The sequence below is a fragment of the Vanellus vanellus genome (assembly GCF_965231255.1).
Source record: "Vanellus vanellus genome assembly, chromosome: Z".
Lineage (NCBI taxonomy): Eukaryota > Metazoa > Chordata > Aves > Charadriiformes > Charadriidae > Vanellus > Vanellus vanellus.
Genome location: NC_138908.1, coordinates 36,427,543 through 36,448,450, shown reverse-complemented (window position 1 = coordinate 36,448,450; position 20,908 = coordinate 36,427,543). Strand labels below are relative to the sequence as shown.

Sequence of the window (20,908 nt, the reverse complement as noted above, 5' to 3'; positions counted from 1 at the left end):
AAACAAAAAAAACAACCCACAAACCAAAACAGCTATTGCAGCATGTCCTGATTTCACCTTGCCACTAAGGTCCCACAGCCTCACACTCAACACAAAGAAAAACTGCCCAACATTAAAACACTCCTAGCAATGGATGCAGATGGTGTTCCTTACTCTGAAGAGACTGTGCGTCATTGTGGTAAAAGCTTCCTGGAGGGACCACCTACCTAACAGTTCACAAAGAAGTCCCACACCTACTCATTCCAGTGAAAAATTGATCCCTTCAAACATATTTCATAAAATTTTCTTCAAACAATACTGATGTCTTTGATAAGCCATAGCACTTTGGAAAGGCTCAAAATGGGCCAATTTTCACTGTAGTATACAAGATGGGCCACCTAGAGCAACACCAACTGGTGCTTACAAATACAAGAGTTCTTAATAATTTCTTCCTGGCATACAACCCAAATGCTACTGAGAAAGGAGCACTTCCTTATAAGCACAAGGACAGAAGCCATTTCCCTTTCCTCTTTACTCATAAGCCTCATTCTAGAGACATGGTTTCACCGATGAGCAAAGTTTATTATTCCCTACTCCTGCCAACAACCTTGGTGACCTCGTCCTTACATAGAAATATCTAACACAGCTTCCTCTGTCCTTGTGATGGATATAAATGCTTTCTCAAGTTTATTCTGAACATTACAGCCATCGACATTTGACCACAAGACAGGTATTAGATGTAATCCACTTAGATTCTTGCAAAAATGCACACAAAAATCTAGGTACTGCATTTACAAAAAAATAGACAAAGTACAGCAATTTTACTAAATGAGGGAGCAGCAGGTCACTCATAAGTAGATTTTACTGCAAACCACAGATCAGTCCAAATGCTACTGTTTACATTACATTTACACAGCTGGATTATTTCTGCATCTTTTTTAGTCTTGCAGTTGCTTTCTCTCTGCTGTATGAAAAAACCCACACCACCACAAAAACCCCCACAACTTTCTGGAAGCCTTCTGGGTAAAGTTAAAAGTCTGACACACACACACTCCAAACTAAGCAAAAGACATGATATATCAATCTCTCTCTACATCAAAAGGTTTTAGCTTAGCATTTCATTTTGTACTTAATTTTATTTTCTTTACAATCCACACTTTCCCCCCCGCCATGGTAAACTTAGAGGTATATACAGTATCCTAAGATTCATGACTAGTGAGTAATCTAAAGAATATCAGTAGGATTCATAGCCTTTATGTAGATCCTTCTGTTTATACAAATTTCTTTATTCAAAACAATGGCTGCTGTGGAGCCTATTTTCAATTTTAGATGCAAGCTGTAGGATAAGAAACCCAGAAAAACCTGCCTTTGGGGTCAACTACATTACCCTTTTCAGCTGTAGAACTTTTCTAGACAGCAAAGCGCTTAACTCATAAGTAATACCACAAAAACAATATAAGGTGCCGAGTTCACCCTGCTCCCCTGCATTAGCTTTTTCACCCAGCTCTTCTTACACTTTATCTTGCCCTAGGACACATTATGGAAAGTAGTTGTGTTTCCTTCTTCAAGAATCTGTCTTGGAGTTGTGACAAAATTACAAGCTCAAATTCCTTGTGCAGTCAAAGGAGAGATAAGCACATAAAGATAGGCAATGTTTGTCTGCACTGGTTTTCTATGTTCCAGATCTCATTATTCCAGACCAACTTGTATAGGGCTTACATGGCATGGTTTTAGTAGCTCAAGGCTACAGGGGTGGCTTCTGTGAGAAGATGCCAAAAGCTACCCCTGTCCGACAGAGCCAGTGCCAGCCAGCTCCAAGACAGACCTGTCGCTGGCCAAGGCCAAGCCAGAGATGGTTGTAGCGCCTCTTATGATAACATATTTGAGAAGGGGTAAAAAGTGCTGTGCAACAGCAACCAAGAGAGAAGAGTAAGGCAAACAACTCTGCAGACAGAGCAAGGAAGGAGGGGGACGAGATGCTTCAGGCACTGGAGCAGAGATTCCCCTTGCAGACCATGATGCAGACCACGGTGAAGCAGATTGTCCCCCTGCAGCCCATGGAGGTTAATGGTGGAGCAGATACTCACCTTGCAGCCTGCGGAGGAACGCCCACCAAATCAGGTGGATGTGCCCAGAGGAGGCGGTGGCTCTGTGGAGAGCCTGCACTGGAGCAGGTTCCTGGCAGGGCCTGTGGACCCATGAAGAGAGGCCCACACTGGTACAGGTCTTCTGGCAGGACCTGTGGCCCCACGGGGGACCCACACTGGAGCAGCCCATTCCTGAAGGACTGCACCGCATGGAAAGAACTCATGCTGGAGCAGTTCATGAAGAACTGCAGTCTGTGGGAAGGACTCAAGTTGGAGAAGTTCATGGAGAACTGTCTCCTTTGCTGTTCTTCCTAAGCTGCAGCAGGGGAAGAACGTGAGGTCAAAGGACTTGCAGAGACCATTTGTGATGATCTGACTGCAACGCCCGTTCTCTGTTCCCCTGTGCCACTCAGGGGGAGGAGGTAGAGAAGTACAGAGTGAAGTTGAGCCTAGGAAGAATGGAGGGGTGAGGGGAAGGGGTTTTAAGATTTGTTGCTATTTCTTATTATCCTACTCTGACTTTTGATTGGCAATGAATAAAATTCATTTCCCCAAGTTGAGTCTGTTTTGCCTGTGACTATACATACTGAGTGATCTCCCTTGTCCTTATCTCAACCCACAAGCCTTCTGTCATATTTTCTCTCCTCTGTCCAGTTGAGGAGGGAAGTGATAAAGCAGCTTGGTGGGCACCTGGTGTCCTGCCAAAGGTAACTCACCACAACATAACCTTCTTTCTCCCACAGGATTTCATTTTAGCTTCCAAAGTTTCTAATTTTTCATGTTCTGCACAAAAGAACTGCACTCTACAATTTTCTTCCTGTCTCCTAATTCAGTAACAGGCTACAGAAGTAGTCAGCTCACTTTGCTTTCTAATGGATTTCTGTAGTTGCCAATTCTTGTCTGTGGATATTTTTTTCTTTTAACTTAGCAAGGTATCTCCTTCCCTGGTGCTCTTGCCTGGCAAGTTATCACCCAGTCGTACTCTGCTCCATCAGGGGTTCCCACAATCCCATCTCTTACCTTTCTCAAGTAAACAAGACCCAGCTCTCCCAAACACTCCTATTACCATAGCTCCTCCTGCTCCAACTGATACTCATGGTAACGTCTGAAAGCAAAAGTAGCAATACGGATGCACATCAGCCAGTACCCATGACATACCCACATAGCTCTGCAGTTTTCAGTTGTTCATCTAGTAGTGTAACTGCAAAAATACTCATCTGAGTTCAAACTCTATTAGATAAATGAAAACTTTGAGAAAGAGGACAAGTTACTGCAACTATACCCAGTCTATATGGTCATTTTAAATGACTAATTCCTTCTGATGGGGACTGCTATTACCATTGTCTTTATATGACTGAACATGCTACCACTCTTGCTTTCAGTGAAGGCATAGCTCTATCCAATCCAGAACAGAGGGCTCTCAGATTTATGCACAATGTATATACACAAATTTTAAAACATATATATAGTCTAGTATACTTTTAGGCATATTTCAGTTTAAGCCAAGATCTCATGAAGTAGCATGTAGAACTGGAAAAGGAGTATTTAAGTAGCCATGTCAGCCAGCCCCAATAATAAGTCATTAGCTAGCGGAGTTATGCATTGTAGACAAGTTTCATGAGAGAACCCTGTGAAGTTTACAGTGCATTCAACACACAAATCTAGGATGCCGTTGAGCCAGTTTCCGCCTCAGCAATACCTCTTTTTATACCTTAAATAATTCACCAAGGCAATTAGCAGTCAAGGAATGTGACCAGTGCTAAACTGTAGATCTTTTTAAGAGATAGAGAGGTGACTGGTTTACATATTGAAGTATGTAAGTTCGTGTGCCAGCCTGTGAGCGTTCCCACGTGCATGGGGTGTTTGTCTCTAGCAGCAAATGAACAATGGAAAATATGCAAGGCAAAAGAGAGTTAGAACCTAAGACTTTATTTATCACCAGTTATGCACGTTTTGAACTCTCAACCCTTCTTTAAGAGCATCAGTATGCTCATGCAAGTGGGAAAATAGAGAATGTCCAACAGAAAAGTACATGTGTATTTAAAGGGGACTTTGAATGAACAATGACCTTGTGAATTGTGAGATATCCATATTTGTTTCAGCACACTACCCTCTTCTCAAGGCTTCTACAGTCTCCGAGTCATCTCCAAAACCAAAAGGAAGCCTTTGAGTAGCTTCCTGATAGTAATGAAGATCAGCCACTGGCCTTTTGGAAGTCTACAGGAATAATGTCTCTTGCCTTCCCCTTTCCAAATACAGACCTCACAGTACAAGAACACATATGCCTCCTTTAACATAGGCATGATCAGTGAAATCAACAAACACAGATCAATATATCTGTCCTGGTTCCGGCAGGTATGGGGTTACTTTTCCCAAGGAGCCGGCAGGGGAGGCAGGTATTCCATCCCATGGGACCCATGCCCAGGTTGGAGGGGGGAGCTGGCCGGGAGAGGGGAAGGAAGTCTTGGCTTGGAGTGGGCTGCGGCAGTCCGGGTCTGGTCGGTGAGCAGCAGCACTGTCATTGCGTTCATATATTCCCTTACCGGTGTTACTGTTACTGTTTTCTCTTTCCTTTGCTGTTCTGTTAAACTGCCTTTATATCAACCCACAAGTTTTGCCTTTTTCTTCTGATCTTGCCCACGGCTGTGGGAGTTGACCGAGCAGCCGCATGGTTCTTTGTTGCCGGCTGAGGCTAAACCATGACAATATCACAGAGGTTTGTTTTCATAATAGTTGATTTGCCAAGTTAAAGCATGAGTGTTTATGGTTGATGATGAGAATTATATCCACTCTTCTGGAGACAAGAGCAAATCTGCTCCTGAAAACCTGCCTGCATCTGCTCTGTTTAACAATGTTTTCTGGAAAGTAACATCTGCATTGCCTGCATGAGTAAACTTAAATTCTAAGTTCTCACCACCCAAGTGTTTCCAACACAAAATATTCCGTATCCAGAGCAAAACTCTAGGATTTCAGACATAACCAGAAATCAGATTGCTATATTTCTTTTTTTATATATACACCAACCAAGATCTACTTCCTCTTATTTTGTGAGTTATAAACTCATAACAATAACAGTTTGCTTCATGTGCAAAAGCATTCCTTGTTAACAACATAAAACCAAAGGCCTAAGCCCAGTTTTGCCAGTGTTCATACAAAATCCTCATAGGGAACCAAGCAGTTGGAGCAAGAGAGCATTTTCTTTACCAGAGCTCAGAATCATTTTCATATCCTGGAAACATGTCTCCCAGAGGTGTTTCTTCAACCTCAGCCTCCTAACTGTGTTTTCCATCGAGACCTCTGGACAGCCCTGGAGAGCAGATTTCCACATGTCCTGGTTTCCCTTCTCCTAAGGCTATATGATAGCTCTTCCATTTTGATGCCACTACTCCTATGATAACATAAACAGCTCCTGCGGCCTCAAGAATGCCTAACATCATAATCTGCAAGAGGTGCAATTCAGCCCACCAAAGTATTTTTCTTACACTTTGAATTTTTTTCCTTCAGCAATTGCCTTGAAAAGCACAAGCTTAATTGCATTGGAAGTTAGCAAAAGCAGGAAAAAAGCCTGGAAAGCCCTGAAATCAATCCAGGAAGCTCCTGGAATTGAGAGGAGCACAAAATTTTTGAACACAAGGAGCAACAAAACCAAGACAGCAAAAAGTTAGGCAAAGCAAGATAAAGACATAAAACATGAATGTTTTGTAGGAAAGCACCTCTTAATTTAATCACGTGGACTGCCAGGACAAGGAGGCTGAAGCACTCCAAAAAGGTACCACAAGGGCCCGCAACATGGCTGGAAATTTCTTTTCAATAGCAAACATAACTGTTAGGAACTTTGAATTTCAAGCATCTGTGAGCTGGTGGTCTACACAAGAGAACAGTCAAGTGTATTGGTAAGCAGCAATTCTCCAGATGCACTGTGTCTATAACCCAAGGGTTATCAGGCCAAAATGTTCTCATCGATGACTTACCATGTTTCTCAGAACAGAACAAACTCTCCCAGAATGAGCAATTCAAAGTCACTTTCATGTCTGTGAAGACCACCTTTGCCACTTTAGCTATTCGGATTAAGTTAGAATAGCATAACTTTCTAGCACAGGCAAATCCTAAGCAATAACACCAAAGATGCTGGATAATAAATATCAAAGCGTGTCAGTACACAGAGATTCAACAACAGTCATCCCAACTGTACTAGACGGTATTTTATTTTAGGCCCTTTCTCTGCAGAGATGCAATAAACCATAGCCAGCATTTCTTCTCCAAATTGTATAAATTCAAGACCTTTAGAAGACCAAAATTAAAAATAGTTCAGTAGGCAATCACTGCAGTATCTCTTTGCCAGACAATCCACCTTAATTTGAAAATCCCTAGAGACATAAAAGGCTTCCAAAACTAGTCATGGTGCCTTGAAAAGAAAGCTCTCCTGTGGCCTTGTGCAATGATAGAGTGATTTCCTATGCCTTGCCTTCTGATGCAGAGTATTGGACTTTTTTGCTACTCCTCTTTTTGTCACTATTAAACTTGGGGGATAAAAAAAACCTAAAGGGTAAAACAGCAGAAAAGAGAGAAATACAAACGTAAGGAAGAATTAAGCTACTAGAAACTTTTGTCTCTTTGGGACATCAGTCCCAAACAGAAAGTGCAGCACCCCAAGAAAACTGATAGGAAACACTTGACCTAACACAGAAACATAATGTTAAAGAATAATAAATTAAACAAATGACACAAGTCGTTGCTTTAAAATGCTTTAAGGTCACTTTTACCCCAATCTAACTGGAGACTCAGGAACTCCAGAAAATTATGGTATCCTCTTTAGGCCTTGCCACACAGCCTCCATGCAGCTGATTAACAAGAGATACAGATGACAGTTCAGTAAATTCACATTAAACAAGTCCATAACCATATGGGGCAACTCGTTTACTTTGAAAATTCTCTTTTATAACACAGATGTTTTAAGAGTAGTCCTCAAAAGAAATCAGTAGTTACATGAGCAGCATAATTAATGAAAACTGGTTTTCATGGATTTTTTGTTCTGTATTTTTACATTCCCTTCCTGCAATAACCCAGTTCCCTTCCAAATCCTTACAATTCCTATTGCCCGCAATTCCTGGTTTCCCTAGTGCTTGACACCTTCCATTCTTTCCTGTGTTCCTGTAAGAGAAACTACATAATGCAGCTGATTGGAAGCAAATCACAGGCTAATTGCCCAGCAACTACCTATGTCCATGGGTCATTAACCCAAACAGACAACAGCAGCAGATCCCTTCATAGTGTTTTCTTCAGGGGGCAGACTAATTTATCTGCTACTTAACCACTGATTTCTTAGAATTCTTTTTAAGAAATGAAAGAGCCTTCCTCAAGTCAGAAGCTATTTACACAGAAACAGGACTAAAAGAACAAGCATGAGAGTTTTACATAGAATGCCAACTTCACATTAACATGGAAGGCAACACCACAGTTTTTCACTCTTTGCCTACTTTCTGCTATGTTCATATTTTATGTTACTGACTGAATTCTTGTTTGTATCATTTTTCCTTAAAAATACTATAGAAGATTTATGCTGTAGTAGTATTTTACTCATATACCCTACAAGCTTGGAAAAAACCCTCTTGCTACTGAACAACACATTAATTTACCTGGCACCTTCTGAGAAAGCGTACCAAGCATGACAGTAAAGACAAGACCCTACACCTCTAAGCCTGAAATAAAAAAAAAAAAAAAACTGAAGTGTGCCCTTTTGTCTGAAAGCAGACTGCTTGTACATAAACCAGCAAGCAAATAAAAAGGCTTAAGCAGCAGAAACATTGCTCTGCTTTCACCATTCCTTTAAATACAAACAGCTATTTATGCTTTACCCAAAAGTATTTATATACAAAATATCCATAGAAAAGGTATTTTTGTATGTGTGTGGAGGAAGCATGTTAAGACAATCATGGTGAAAACAATCAAGGTTGAAAAAAAATAAATCTCACAAGACAGAGGTGACACTTGTATGCCTAAGCAAATTGAGTTCTCGCCATCACTTCTGTCCATGTGCAACTAAACCCATCCCAAATTGCTATTACTTCTCTATTTACAGTGCCTAAAGCAGGCATCCCCAAGGATATGACTAGAGCGTCATACAGAGTTATTTAGGTTCACAGCAACCGCTGGAGGTCACTTAATCCAATCCCTCTGTTCAATGCAGGCCAATTTAGAGCAGGCTATCCAGTGCCTTGTCTGGCTAAGGTTTTAATATCTCCAAAGTTGTAAATTTGATAATGTATCCGGTTGTCTACTCCGATGCTTGACCACCTCCAGGGTGAAAAAAATTCTTCCTAATATCTGACCAGAAATTAACATGTTCCAGCCTGAGTCCTATTCCCAGCCTTTTGCCCTACCAGCACACAAGTCTGGCTCTAGCTTTTCTGCATCCTCCCAGGACAGAAGGGTAGAGAGCATTGAGATGTCCCCTGAGTCACTTCTTCACCAGGCTGTGCAACCCTAGCTCTCTCCAGCCCTCTTCACAGGTCACATGCTCCAGCCCCTACACCATCTTGATGTCCTCAAGTGAGCTCACTCCACTAAGTCAGCATCTACCTTTTCAGCAGAGCTGCTACCCACCCATTCAGCCCCTAGCCTGACCTTTTGCACACAGTTCTTCTGCCACAGTGCAAGACTACATTTTCCTTTGTTGAATGTCATGAGGTCCCCAATTCTCCAGGCTGTCAAGGTCTGTACAAATAGCCCACCTGCCCCCATCATACTGACTGGTCCCCACAGTATGGTGTAATCTGTGAACTACCTGGAGGACCACTATTCCACCCGAAAGGTATGTTGTTCAGTAATAGGAGGGTTTTTTCCAAGTTTGTAAATTGACACCATCCCAGTTGCTGTTGTCATATAATTTTTACCACCTTTGTAGCTCTTCCCTAATCCCTCATGTTCACTATGCCTTTTTTAAAAAAGCAGCCAAAATGCAACAAAGCCTTTGTTATTTTTCCTCAATGTTCAAATTCTTCATTATTAGTACTTTTTGTATCTCACTGCATAAAAGAAGGATCAATAAGACTTATGTCCTGTCCCCTTCCCTCCCACTGCCCCCCCCCAAAAAATTTTTAAAAATCCATTTTTCCAGAGTAGGAGCTAACCAGCATATTATGAATTTACAGACTGGCTAAACTTTTCTCCTGACAACTCCAGTGTGGGTTTCAGAATGTAACTGACTCAGCCACCAAACTCAGGGTCACTGAGTCACCCTTTGACTAATTTAAAATTAGGAAGACAAAAAAAATCAATTTAACATTTCATTAATCCAAAACTGTTGCAGATTATCAGTTTAAATAAGGATTTACATACACACTTCTATAGCTTAGCATCATGGATAACCAACCAAAACATTACACAGTCAGGAAGTGAAAGACCACAAAAGACTTCCAATGTTTTAAAAATTAAATTAAGTTTTAATGAAGAAAGGAATGTTTTTCTGGGTGTCTCCCCCTCACTTTTTCAGTCCAACTTAACAGACACCTATGAGAGCAACGTCAAATAATCTTGACTCCCACTTTCTTGAAATATGCCACTGCAGCACATACCACAGCTTGCTGCTTTACTTCTAAGCACAGTCACAGATTTCTTAAGTTTGAACACACTTCTCACACCAGTGGCTGAAAGCCTTCACTCCCAAGACTCCAAAAATCATTAGGAATTTCTGAAACTGCTCAGAAGTCTAACCTGTATCCAACCTCCAAAATCATCTGCAAAAGCAATATATTCAGATATTATAAATACTTTATGTAATCTTGCTCAAAAACACACACAAACCACAGGGATCACAGACTCCTGGGGTTTCTAAGTCAAAAGGCTCAATAACCTACTACTAAATATGCACAAAAATTCTTTCCAAAAGCTACTGCTTACTCCTGCTTGGCTTGCTGCCTTATCAATTTACAAACAGGAAAAAACTGATGCCATGCAGAAGATCTACACAGAAAGCCTGCAAACACTAAAAATAGGCAGATACACACATTTTTAAGTGGAATTAAAAAAAAAAAAAAAAAATCACTTAAAAATGTCAACCTGTAGGCGGGGAAAGAAAAACCCACCACCATTCAGATCCTACAAACACTTGCCCATGCTTTTAATAAAAGCAGAAGTATCCATGTGCCCAAAAAATAAACCTTCACAGAGCAAGAACCCAAGCAGATAAAAAATGTAAATCTCTTAATGTTTTCACTTTGGAACCTGAACCTAATCCAGGTGCAAAGCAGCAAAAGATAAAGAGGACACAGTTTTCAGCTGTGCTGAAAAAACACGCAGCAAATGTTTTCTAACCGTATGTTGCAGTCCCTTGGTGCAGTTCCATGTATTCTCCAACAGACGCAACTGTTCTAAATACAGTTAATGTTACTACCCATACTCTGGTTTAATTTGCCACTCCATAGGCTCTCACACAAATAGAAGTCATGGGAACAAATACTGTGTATAGCTTTTAGCAATTTTTAAACTATTGAAGGGTAGTCTTCCTAACAGGCAATTTTCCAGGTATGCAGACTATGAAGTATTCTAATAAGATTCACAGAATTCATACTTTACTCTTCAATATACAGAATGGCAGAAAATATATCATGTAACTAAAAACCTTCCTCCCGCCCCCCTTCCAAAAAAATGTGCCCTGCAGTACAAATCAGTAGTATGACAGCAAAAAGTGCAATTCCCTAAAGGATATTGAAAACAATCATAAACACCCTTATCAGTGTAAATAATGTCCTTTTTGATACTGGATGCATACCCTTGTGCTACAGTTGTATACATTACACAAAAGAAAAAAAAAATCAATGAAAGATTTAAGTAAGCTTTTCTGATTTTTTTTTTTTTTTTGCAATTGAAAGTGATGGAATACATCTCCTGATGTACTCTATGATCTCCTCTTAAGGTTATCATTTCCCATTTGGGATTGTCCCAGAAGCTGGTGACAAAGCCCAAATGCTTAGAGTTCTGAGCTCTGAAATACCACAATGTTTCATTGAAGGCTGGTTGTTATGACAGCTCATGTCCAAGAAAACCACAACAGCTTCTGGAAAATGCAGCAAGCAACATAGATTATCTGTGTGGCTGCAGAACCCCAGTCATTACAAGAAAAATTAGAGAAACATCTTGACACACTTTACCACCAACTGACTGACCACAGATGTTACTTTTCCGTACATCACGGCTGCAAAGGGCTTGCATGAGAGGGAGGATGCAGAGGCTCTACCTAAACGTGATGCCATAGATAATGGGAAAAGCAACCCAGGAGTTTAAAGATGGGATGCCAGGCTCTCAACTGAGAAAGACCTAGGAAAGAGGGTTTTCAGAATGAACATTTGGAGCATGTGTGCGTATTTGAGAAGCTCAGAAAACAAAATCACTGTACATTGTGCTTGCTTAAAATATTAATGAAAATACATATGACTTACTATTTCAGAAGCTACTTTCTGCATTTTTCCCTAAAGCAAAGTATGCATTTTTACAACTTCCAGAAGGAAGCTTTATTTTGAATCATCAGAGCACAAGAACAACAGTATTTTTCCCCCTCAAGAATGAAGAATCTTTTCCTCCTTCAGGGAATTCTATCAGCCAAGCATTTACTGTACGTCACATACACGAAGAAAAAAATAGTTTAGAACAAGCATAGAAGAATGCAAACAGAATGTGTTAAAAAAAAAAAAAAAAACAGCACCAAAAAAAACAACAAAACAGATAAACAAAGGTGGAGGAAAACAGCACCATCATATTAGAACATTCATGCAAAGAGAGCTCCCACTGAAAACTTCTGAGATGCTCTCCGACATTTTAGTAGTCTACCTTCTTGGTATCCCACCCACATCTTGCATCACATTAATGCTGTCTACTCTTATGTTTAGATGACACATCTCCATCTGAACATCTGATATGAAGCAGATGCCATATGAGAGACCATCTGAAATACCTGAGGTGCAAGAACTAAGAAAAACAGCTGCAATGCTACTGCTTGAAAAAGATTTAAAGCCTATCTTTCTCAGGGGAAAAAAAAAAGGGGTCAAAGAGATTCTATGCACATGTGGCTTTCATTTTGCCATTATAACTTGTGTGGGAAAAAAAAGGCTGTATAAGTAGCAAAACTAAATAGAAAACATCAAGAAAGGAGAAAAAAAACCCTTATTTTTTAATTGAGCATAGCTTTTCCAAGAATTCACAATGTTCACAATCATGTTTATTAAAATTCTTTAAAGCAATTTCTCATTTTAATCTTTTTGTGACAAGGCAAACATACTTCTCAAACTATGTTGAGAAAAGAGTGTTGACTTTTCAGTCTCTACACCCATCTGAAAGCATGGGTGAAGCAGCGAGGGTATAAAATCCACTCTGCGGCCTAACTTTTTTTCTGTAGGAAAGAAATAGCTCAAGGCTCAAATAGCAACACACGTAATGTGCCTAGGATGCCGATTTCAGATGGATTTGAAAATGCAAATGTTGTAGTATTGTCATTAAATACAAAAAGATCATGCAAGTGTAAGAAGGAACTGTTAGGACATGAATAAAGCTAATATACACATATACGTATATATTAAATTTTCATTACATTCCTTTTCTTTGACTTGAGACTGTACTGCACCTTGAATCATCGATTATCTGTTATAAGTTACTTTAACTGAGTTTCAAAGCCAGACAAACTCTAACCAAAAACTGTTAAGATGCCAGACCTAAACTGCTTTTCAGCTGCAAATCCACAATACCTTCACTAAAGCCTGTGGAGCTACTCCAGCAGAAAAATCAACACACACTCATATCTAACACTTTCCCTCTTAATGAAAATTAGTCTCTCACCCATTTTCTAGGCATTTAACAACTTTTAGCCAAGGCAGTAGCTAACAAAAGACAGGTGAGTTTACAAACCAAATCAATTGCCAGCTACACTGCAGCTCTGTATTGTGTTTTTCTGTGTAGCTCCCCAAACTCACAGTCCTTCTGACAGCTGAAGGATCAGTTCCAGTAGGTCATTCAGTTTGACTCAACAGATACTGACAATAATCAGTATCTTGATGGATTAGACCAAAAGGATAGATTATTTCATAAGCAGATGTTGCAAAGCAGAGCATGCATTTCAAAATTAAATGCTTATCTCTTTTCCCTACTATTAAACTGAAATTTGTACTATAGAGACAATTTGGAATTTTTCATTCCTGTACTCCTGAATATTTTACATTTGAAATGCACCCATATCAGCAAGGATAAAGTTGTTCATGCTGCAAGAACTGCAATTCAATCTGCATATGAATTTTATTAATTTTCCTTAAAATACATTTATCTCAGTCTCACACTATCTTTAAATACTTATGTTGGGGGGGGGGGGAATACCAACATTTGCTAGCATTCAGTGGAGCTGGTTGGTGCTGGCACCTAAAAAGCATACCTCCAAAATATCTTCATACAGTACATTTACAACATAGCACAATTTCAGGCCATAAAATTACCATTTCCAGTTCATATAAGCACTACATACTAATTTACCAAAGTCAAAGTGAAATAAAAAAATAAAGTCATTGAGTAGTCACAGAATCTCCCAGATTGGAAAAGACCTGTAAGATCATCTAGTCCAATCATTAACCTAACACTGACAAGCCCACCACTAAATCATGTCCCTGAGCATTATAGCTACATGACCCTTGAATACCCCCAGGGATGGGGACTCCACCACTGCCCTGGGTAATGCGTTTCAATGCCTGATGACCCTTTCAGTAAAGAAATTCTTCCTAATATCCAACCTAAACTTCCCTTGGCACAACTTGAAGCCATTTCCTCCTGTTCTATCACCTGTTACTTGACAGAACAGGTTGGCTCCCACCTCTGCAAGCTCCTTTCAGACAGTTGTAGAGATTGTTTTTGGTTGGTTGGTTTGGGTTTTTTTTTTTTGCACCCTGGGCCCCCAACAAGCACCCACACACCTCAGGGAGCAGGTCAGGCCCTGCACGCTGCAGGGGAGACTCTGCTCCGCCTCCCCTCGCTGCAGACATGTTGTTGGCACGCAGCTGGCTCTGAGACCTCCACTGGCAAATTTTGCCCCTCAGTGGCTGCCAGGGCACCGAGCCTCCTCTGCAGCTGCAGGGCTGCAGGAGAAGGAGCTGCCTTTCACAAGGGCCAAGCCTCCCCCATTTCGGAACGCTCCGTACCAAGCACGGCCGTGTGCCTTCCTGCGCCGTGAGGGGGATTCAAGCACTGTCCCCCTCAAGTGCAGGGAACACTTGATCCTGTCAGTCTCTATCCCACCACTGTCTTACCATTCCTGAGGCTTCCCCTGCTCCCATCACCCTGCACCACTCCCTGCAATCCTGTCACCACTGCCTCACCCAACTGCAGCCTGTAACCTCCCTCACACAGCTCCTAGTTTCAAGCTCTCCTCAGCAGGCTGGCAGCCAGCTAGCAAAGGTGTCCTTGCCCCCTCCTTTTCCAAGTGGATGATTTAAATAAAGTCAAGAGAATGACGTAAAATAAATGTACATTATCTGAAAATAATTGTTAAAGAAGTACATTTGCATTTATTTCCCAAATTAATCCCATAAATATGCAACTAATTTCTGTTATAACTTCTTGAAATAAAGTTTCAATGTATGTCTGCTAACATTAATTCCACAATTACTAGAATCTATTCAGACTACAAGTACTTTATGTAAAAAACAAAGCCCTCTATCTTCCTTTGTAATTCAAAGCTAGCAAAACCAGCACACCAACATTATAATAATTCTGAGATACTAAAGGTCATTACAATCTAGTGTCCAAGACAGATTAGTTCTACCCAACAAACATGCACAGTAACAGGTTTACAATATTGTGGTAATTCTAACCAAGAAGTACCACCAAGTCACTTCTTTACTTACAAACATCGCACTTGAACCAAATGCAAATGAAGCTGGTGCAATACTAGTTTCCAGTTTGTCTGGGTTGAGTTTTTTTATTTGTTTTTAATCCACCAAAATCAATTGGAACTCTTGAAAACGATCCACATACTGAATGTGCTTCACTTGTTCTTAGTAAGAACTTATCTTTTCATCTTCTTTCATTTTACATGGTTATGAAGCTTTGAAGGCATCACCGTGACATACATCAAAAAACTCACATCTATCTCCAGGCATGCCAGAACTAAGCATGACACTCACTGTAAAGCCACAGTAACTACTTTCCAGTTTGAGAACAAAACCACACATACCACACATATATGGTATAACTATGTACTACTGCTAAAGGCACAAAAACTTACATGGGCTGATATGAACATGTAAGGAGTTTTAGTACTTATATTACAACTGCTTAGCATATACAGCATTAGGCAGAATCATTAGGAATTCAAACATATTTCTGCTGCACTTAATTAACATATTCATACTAATCTTTACAAGCAAGTCCATCCCCTCACATTCCACAGTTATGCATATGTTTGAAACCTGGCACTGATCCTTTCATAAACAGTTTCAGCTTCTCCAAACTGAAAGACTTAGCAGATGCCTAGTTATCTGCCTAAATAAGCCCCTCCCATTATCCACTTAACAGTATATTCTGATAGGACTTAGCCTCACGTGCATCTTACACAATAATTTCAGTTTTAAAGTTATTCTAACCAAAGACTTCGCAACATAAGGAGGGCAAGCAATATTAATTAAATACAGCAAAGTTTACCAGACCACATCCAAAAAGATGATATGCATAATGAAGACATTTAAGAGAAAAGCTGCTTTCACCAACTGTAGATGTCACACCAATACCTCAAGTTCACCGCAACTTTCAAAAGTCATCTTTCTTTTCCAAATGCTGTAAAACCTGAGAATGTTAATACAGACCTTACAGAAAAAAGTGAAGCTGAAAAGGTCTAAGAATTTCCACTATGGACACGCTTTTCCTAGTTGACAACCTTGCCTCTAGGTGGGTTTCTTCTTTTCACTGAGGAGCTGCACATACTCCTAGCAGAAGCAAAATACCTTATGGAAGGTGAAGTGCCTCATAAGATCAGGATCAATTTCCTGAATGAAACAAAGAATCAGCTCTTCAGTGCAGCATCTTCTAGTCCAATATTCTTTCACTAATTTGACAGCCCTGAATAGAGACTTTCCCTTCTGTTGACACACACTGGGAGAACAATACAAAAGAAACAACAACCAAAAAGAAGAACCAGCCAACAAACATTTTTCTGCTGGGGGAAAAGAAATAGTAAACATTCTCTCAACCTTGTTTGCAAACTACAGTAATTTCACTAACCCCTAATGTTTGAAGATCAGACCACAATACAGTTTTTTTTAATCAAAAGTTAGTATATTAGGACCACCAACAGGAGACTCCTGCCTTCAAAAACATGTCTAAGAGGATGCTCAGCAAAACAATCGAAGTTCTCCCCTGATGACAGAGTTTGGTGTATCCTTTTTTCCTCTGGTGGCAAATATTTAAATGAAACAGGTAGACTCTCATGAAGTCAGAATAACAGTCTTTTCCTTTGGAGTAAAAAAAATTGGGGAGGAAAAAAATTAGATTTCTCATCCCCAATTTAGAAATGTCCTGGATTTGTCTGTAAATTATGTTATCTCAAAATTAGAAGATGAATCAGAGATCATACTACATGAAAACATTTTATGTATTTTTTGAGATCATGACTAACAACAAACATTCACCTGCTACTGTGACTTCAGTGTATTGTAAAACTTAATCATTTAACTTGGGCTCTGGAAGAGCTCTTTTGAGCAAACTAGTTCTGACTATCCTAGTTAGCATCAAGCATAGAACTTTTAAGCCCAGAATCTGTTCTAGTGAATACCAAAACTTCAGGACAAACCCCAAAAGCTCCCTCCCTTTTCAAACGAGAAAACACTCAGCATTCCCTAATCCAACAGTAAGGTCTTTGTACACTAGGCCTGTGATGAATTACATAAGGGTTATAGTTCTTTTCTCCACCAAGGTTTTCCAAATCATAGGAAATACAAATGCTTTTATTTCCCAATAGTAACATATTAGGTCAATTTGTCTATCGGATTATTAAGAGCATGGGAAGGTTAGGAGAGGTTTTGAGATCAGGCTTTAAAATAAGGTTATAATCTACACCAAAAATGTATAAGCAATTTAAAACAAAAAAGTTGAAATACAGTTTCATCAGGTAAAACCTCCATTTCCAGATCACCTATATTGCAAGAATATTTTTCTCCTATATATTTTCTCCTATATAATATTTTATTTGGAAGGCCCAAATAGCTAGACAGAAGAGACTGATCTTCGCCGTGTGTTGCATGGTCTCAGCACATAGGAAAAGCTATTTTTGAGCTATGTAATACAATCCAAAGGTAAAAATTCAAGTTGTTCCTCCACTTTCAGCATTGTAATCCTTTAATACGCCATCAACCACAAATTTCAAGAGGAACTTATCTATAAAACTGTGGGAAAGTAATGGAAGACTGTCAAGGAGGATTGTAAACACACTCAAGTGACTAGCACCTGGGGTGCTAGACAACACTTATTACCACACTAATTGTTGTTCAGCCTTTTACGCTCACAAGTAGACTACCTGCACTTAGATAAGATAAGTCTGTGATGGACTCAGGGACAGCTTATCTAGATTACTGCCTTGTTGTTGAAGAAGATCAAAGCACAGTTAAAAACTATGTCTGCTTGAACCCTTGAAATACAGGCAAGAACAGCAAGTCTGAGCTCTTACTCTGTCACTCTCTAGCTGATAACGACTTGCTAATAAGGACCCTCACTCCGCAGTGCCTGTGGCCCCCGCTTTCATGCCTTTGCCCAGGTGCTGCTTCAGAGATCCCCCAGGCCATGAGGTATCGAGATTAAATTTGTTCTTTGCCTTTCATCTGTGGTTTTGTGGTTGTTCCTGCATCCTGGCCACATCGGCTCACACAAAAACCTACTTCATCTCAGAGCAAGATTTCCATCAGTATAAACACCCATACTGCAGACTCCTGTAAATCATCCAAGTAAGTCCCCAAGACATGAGCACCACTAAAAATACATTCTAAGAAAAACTACTTAGATAGGTAATTTCTTCACCCTCCAGGCCCAAAGAACATCTTGTTTTCTGTTCCATACCACTTCCTAATTACTAACTTCGTATATAACAGTTTCATTCTTGCTGCCATTCACAGATTAGGAAAACATATAAGGCCTCAGTCCTGAAGCCACATAGACACTCGTTTAAATTTAGGCATGTGGGAAACTCCAGTGCAGTCTCAGAAACAGCTCTGGTGTTTGACAATAAGCACATCAACCCAGATGTCGGGACCTCCGTCCTGAAAACATCATAGCTCCAGGATAAGTGAACCACATGCCCTTCACATGCCTTAGCAAGTGAAACACTTGCTCAGAGAGACCCTGCTGCGAGCTGTTTCTAACAAGAAACTCAGTAACATGTTTAAGGGACAGCTGTTGAGGCCCCCGACAACACTCAACCGAGGTTCGCACAGAGGCAGCCCGATTTCAAAGCACTGCGGAGCTACACCCGCAGCCCGCTGTGAGGGGCAGTGCCCGATTCCGGGACACGGACACGCACATGCACCCCGCCTCCCCCTCTTTCCCCCCTTCCCCCAAACCTTTCCGGAGCGCGGCACAGCGGGCGCCCCGCAGAGCCCGAGGGCAGGCTGCGGGGCCGGCAGCCGCTGCAGGGAGGAAGGAGGGAGGGCAGGCCGAGGGCACACCAAAGCCTCGCATGAGTCGCGGCCACCGCCTACACCGACACACAGTGCAGCAGCGCAATCCCTCTGGCTGCACCAGCGGCCGACAGACGGGGGTGCAAGGCGGGGACGCGCTGGCAGCGGTACGACGACATCCCCAGCCCCAGCACCGCGGGCCGGCCGCGCTTCACAACGCCGCATCCCAACCGGCGGGGAAAAAAACATCGCCGCGCCGGCCACCGACACACACGGGGCCCCGGATACCCCCAGCAGCCCCCGGGCACCCCACGGGTTGCCGGGCGACACACGGTCTGTGGGCAGCTGCCGCGACTTCCCTCGCTCTGCTGCGACCGGCGGGAGTTTCTCCTCTGTGCCGCTCCCCACCCCCACCCGGGGACAAATCCCCCGGGGCGGCTGCGACTCCAGGCGCTGCGGAGGACAACTTCGAGGCCCTCTGGGCCGGCTCCAGTCTCGGGAAGGCGTGGGACGCGCAGAGCTACTTCCCCTCGCCCGGGGCCCCTTTCCCGCTCACCTGGTGGCGGGCCTCTGGCGCCCAGGGCAGCGCGGGGTGCGCCGTGGCCGGCTGGGCTACCCCGGCCCTGGCTGCGCGCTCCCGACTCCGGCAGGCTCGGCCCGTGGAGGGGCGGCGGTAAGCGAGCGGCACCGCCGCTCATGGCGAGTCCGAGGAAGCCGGAGCGGGAGCGAGCGCGGGTCCGACGGGGTGCCGGGAGGAGGCAGGCAGCAGAGGGGGAGGTGGAGGCGGCGGCAGCGGGGGAGGAGGCAGCGAAGGAGGCGGGGGGCGGCAGAGGGGAGGAGGAGAAGGAAGGCAGGAAGGGGGCGGCGGAAGAAGCCACCCATCTACCGTGCCGGCCCGCCTCGCCGGCGTGGCAGAGGGGCTGGGACCGCTGGCCGCCGCTCTCTTCGCCGCGCAAAGCGGCTCCGCGGTCTCGCCGGTGGGCGGCGGCGAGGAAGCAGGCGTAGGACTGCACCCCGCGGGGCGCTGAGCGGGCGGCGACCTGCATCACTCTCCGCTCCGGCCAGCCGGCGGCGCCCGCCTTCTCGAGAGCAGCGCCGCCGTGGGGACGGAGGAACAGTCAGCGCCAGCGGGGACACGTGGGAGGCATCGGCAACGTGGGAGCTTCCAACCGGGGCGCGCTTCCAACCTCAGCCAGGCAGCGGAGACCGATGGCCAGCCGGGCTGGCTGCTTCGGAGAAGCTACCGCTGCTGCCTGGCTCGCTGCCGAGGAGGAGAAGAAAGTCTCCCCGCCTTCTTGCTTGCTCCCGCCGCCCCGGCCCGCCGCCGCCCCAAGGCTGACGACCCGCGGAAAGCACACAGGCACGGCGGCCAGCCACCTTTTTTTTGTGGCGGTGCCGCTGCTGCCCCTTTGGCCGGGCGTGAGAGAGGAGCGGGGCCCGGTCCACGATCGGCCGGGCCCACCGGGGCCCAGCCGGCCTCAGCCCGCCCCCAGCAGACCCTGCGCGCAGAGCCCTGAATCGTCCTCGCCCTGTCTCGCCTTCCGTTTCTGCGGGGCACGGAAGCCGCCGCGAGCCCTTCGCCTTTGTGGTGTGCAGGGGGCTTCGTCGCACCCGCGGCGGGGGGGCCGCCCGCCCTCTGCTCCTCGCACAGCGAAGCGGCACGATGCTCCGTGAGAGGCGACCGCTCGGGGCGAGGGGGCAAAGGCCGCGATCGATTGGACGGCTGGCCGACTGAAGGGGCTGCGCTCGACCCCGGTGGCGCGTGGACGCCGCGCAGCGGCGGCCCTGGAGAGGGCGGCCTCGGGCGGGGCGGGGAGGGGACTGCGGCGGGAACGGAGAGCGGCGCCTTATCCGCCGGGTAAGGTACCGGGAGGGGTACCTCGGCGGAGCCGGTCCTTACAGGCACGTGTGGAGGCAGAGGTCACGCCGTCCTGCTGTCGGCTTGGAAGGTGTCAGGGGGGCATAGTTGATACAGGCCGCTCATGCTGCAGGGGCAAACTGCGGCTGCCGGTTTATGCAAAAAATCGGAGATGTCGGTAAACTCCTTAATTTGTCACGGGAATGATGGTTTGTTTTGTTTTTTGGTTTGGGGTTTGTTGTTTTGTTTTTTTTTTTGCTTTGTTGTCGGATAAGCATTATTCAAGCTAACCCATTTGCAGGACAATATAACAAGAATGCAACTAAGGGTTTCTCTTAAAGTAGTGAAAATGT

General features: G+C 43.6%; 1 protein-coding gene across 1 annotated transcript in view; it reads right to left on the bottom strand.

The window, feature by feature from the left end:
• The window catches only part of RNF38 (ring finger protein 38), a gene marked incomplete at its 5' end in the record, with an annotated part of 123,308 nt that extends 103,565 nt beyond the window's left edge, over positions 1 to 19,743 (bottom strand). Inside the window, one exon of the mRNA XM_082497622.1 lies at positions 19,254 to 19,743. Within this exon, the coding sequence (XP_082353748.1) occupies positions 19,254 to 19,743 (490 nt within the window). The remainder of the gene's footprint in view (positions 1 to 19,253) is intronic.
• Positions 19,744 to 20,908: the final 1,165 nt, after the last annotated feature.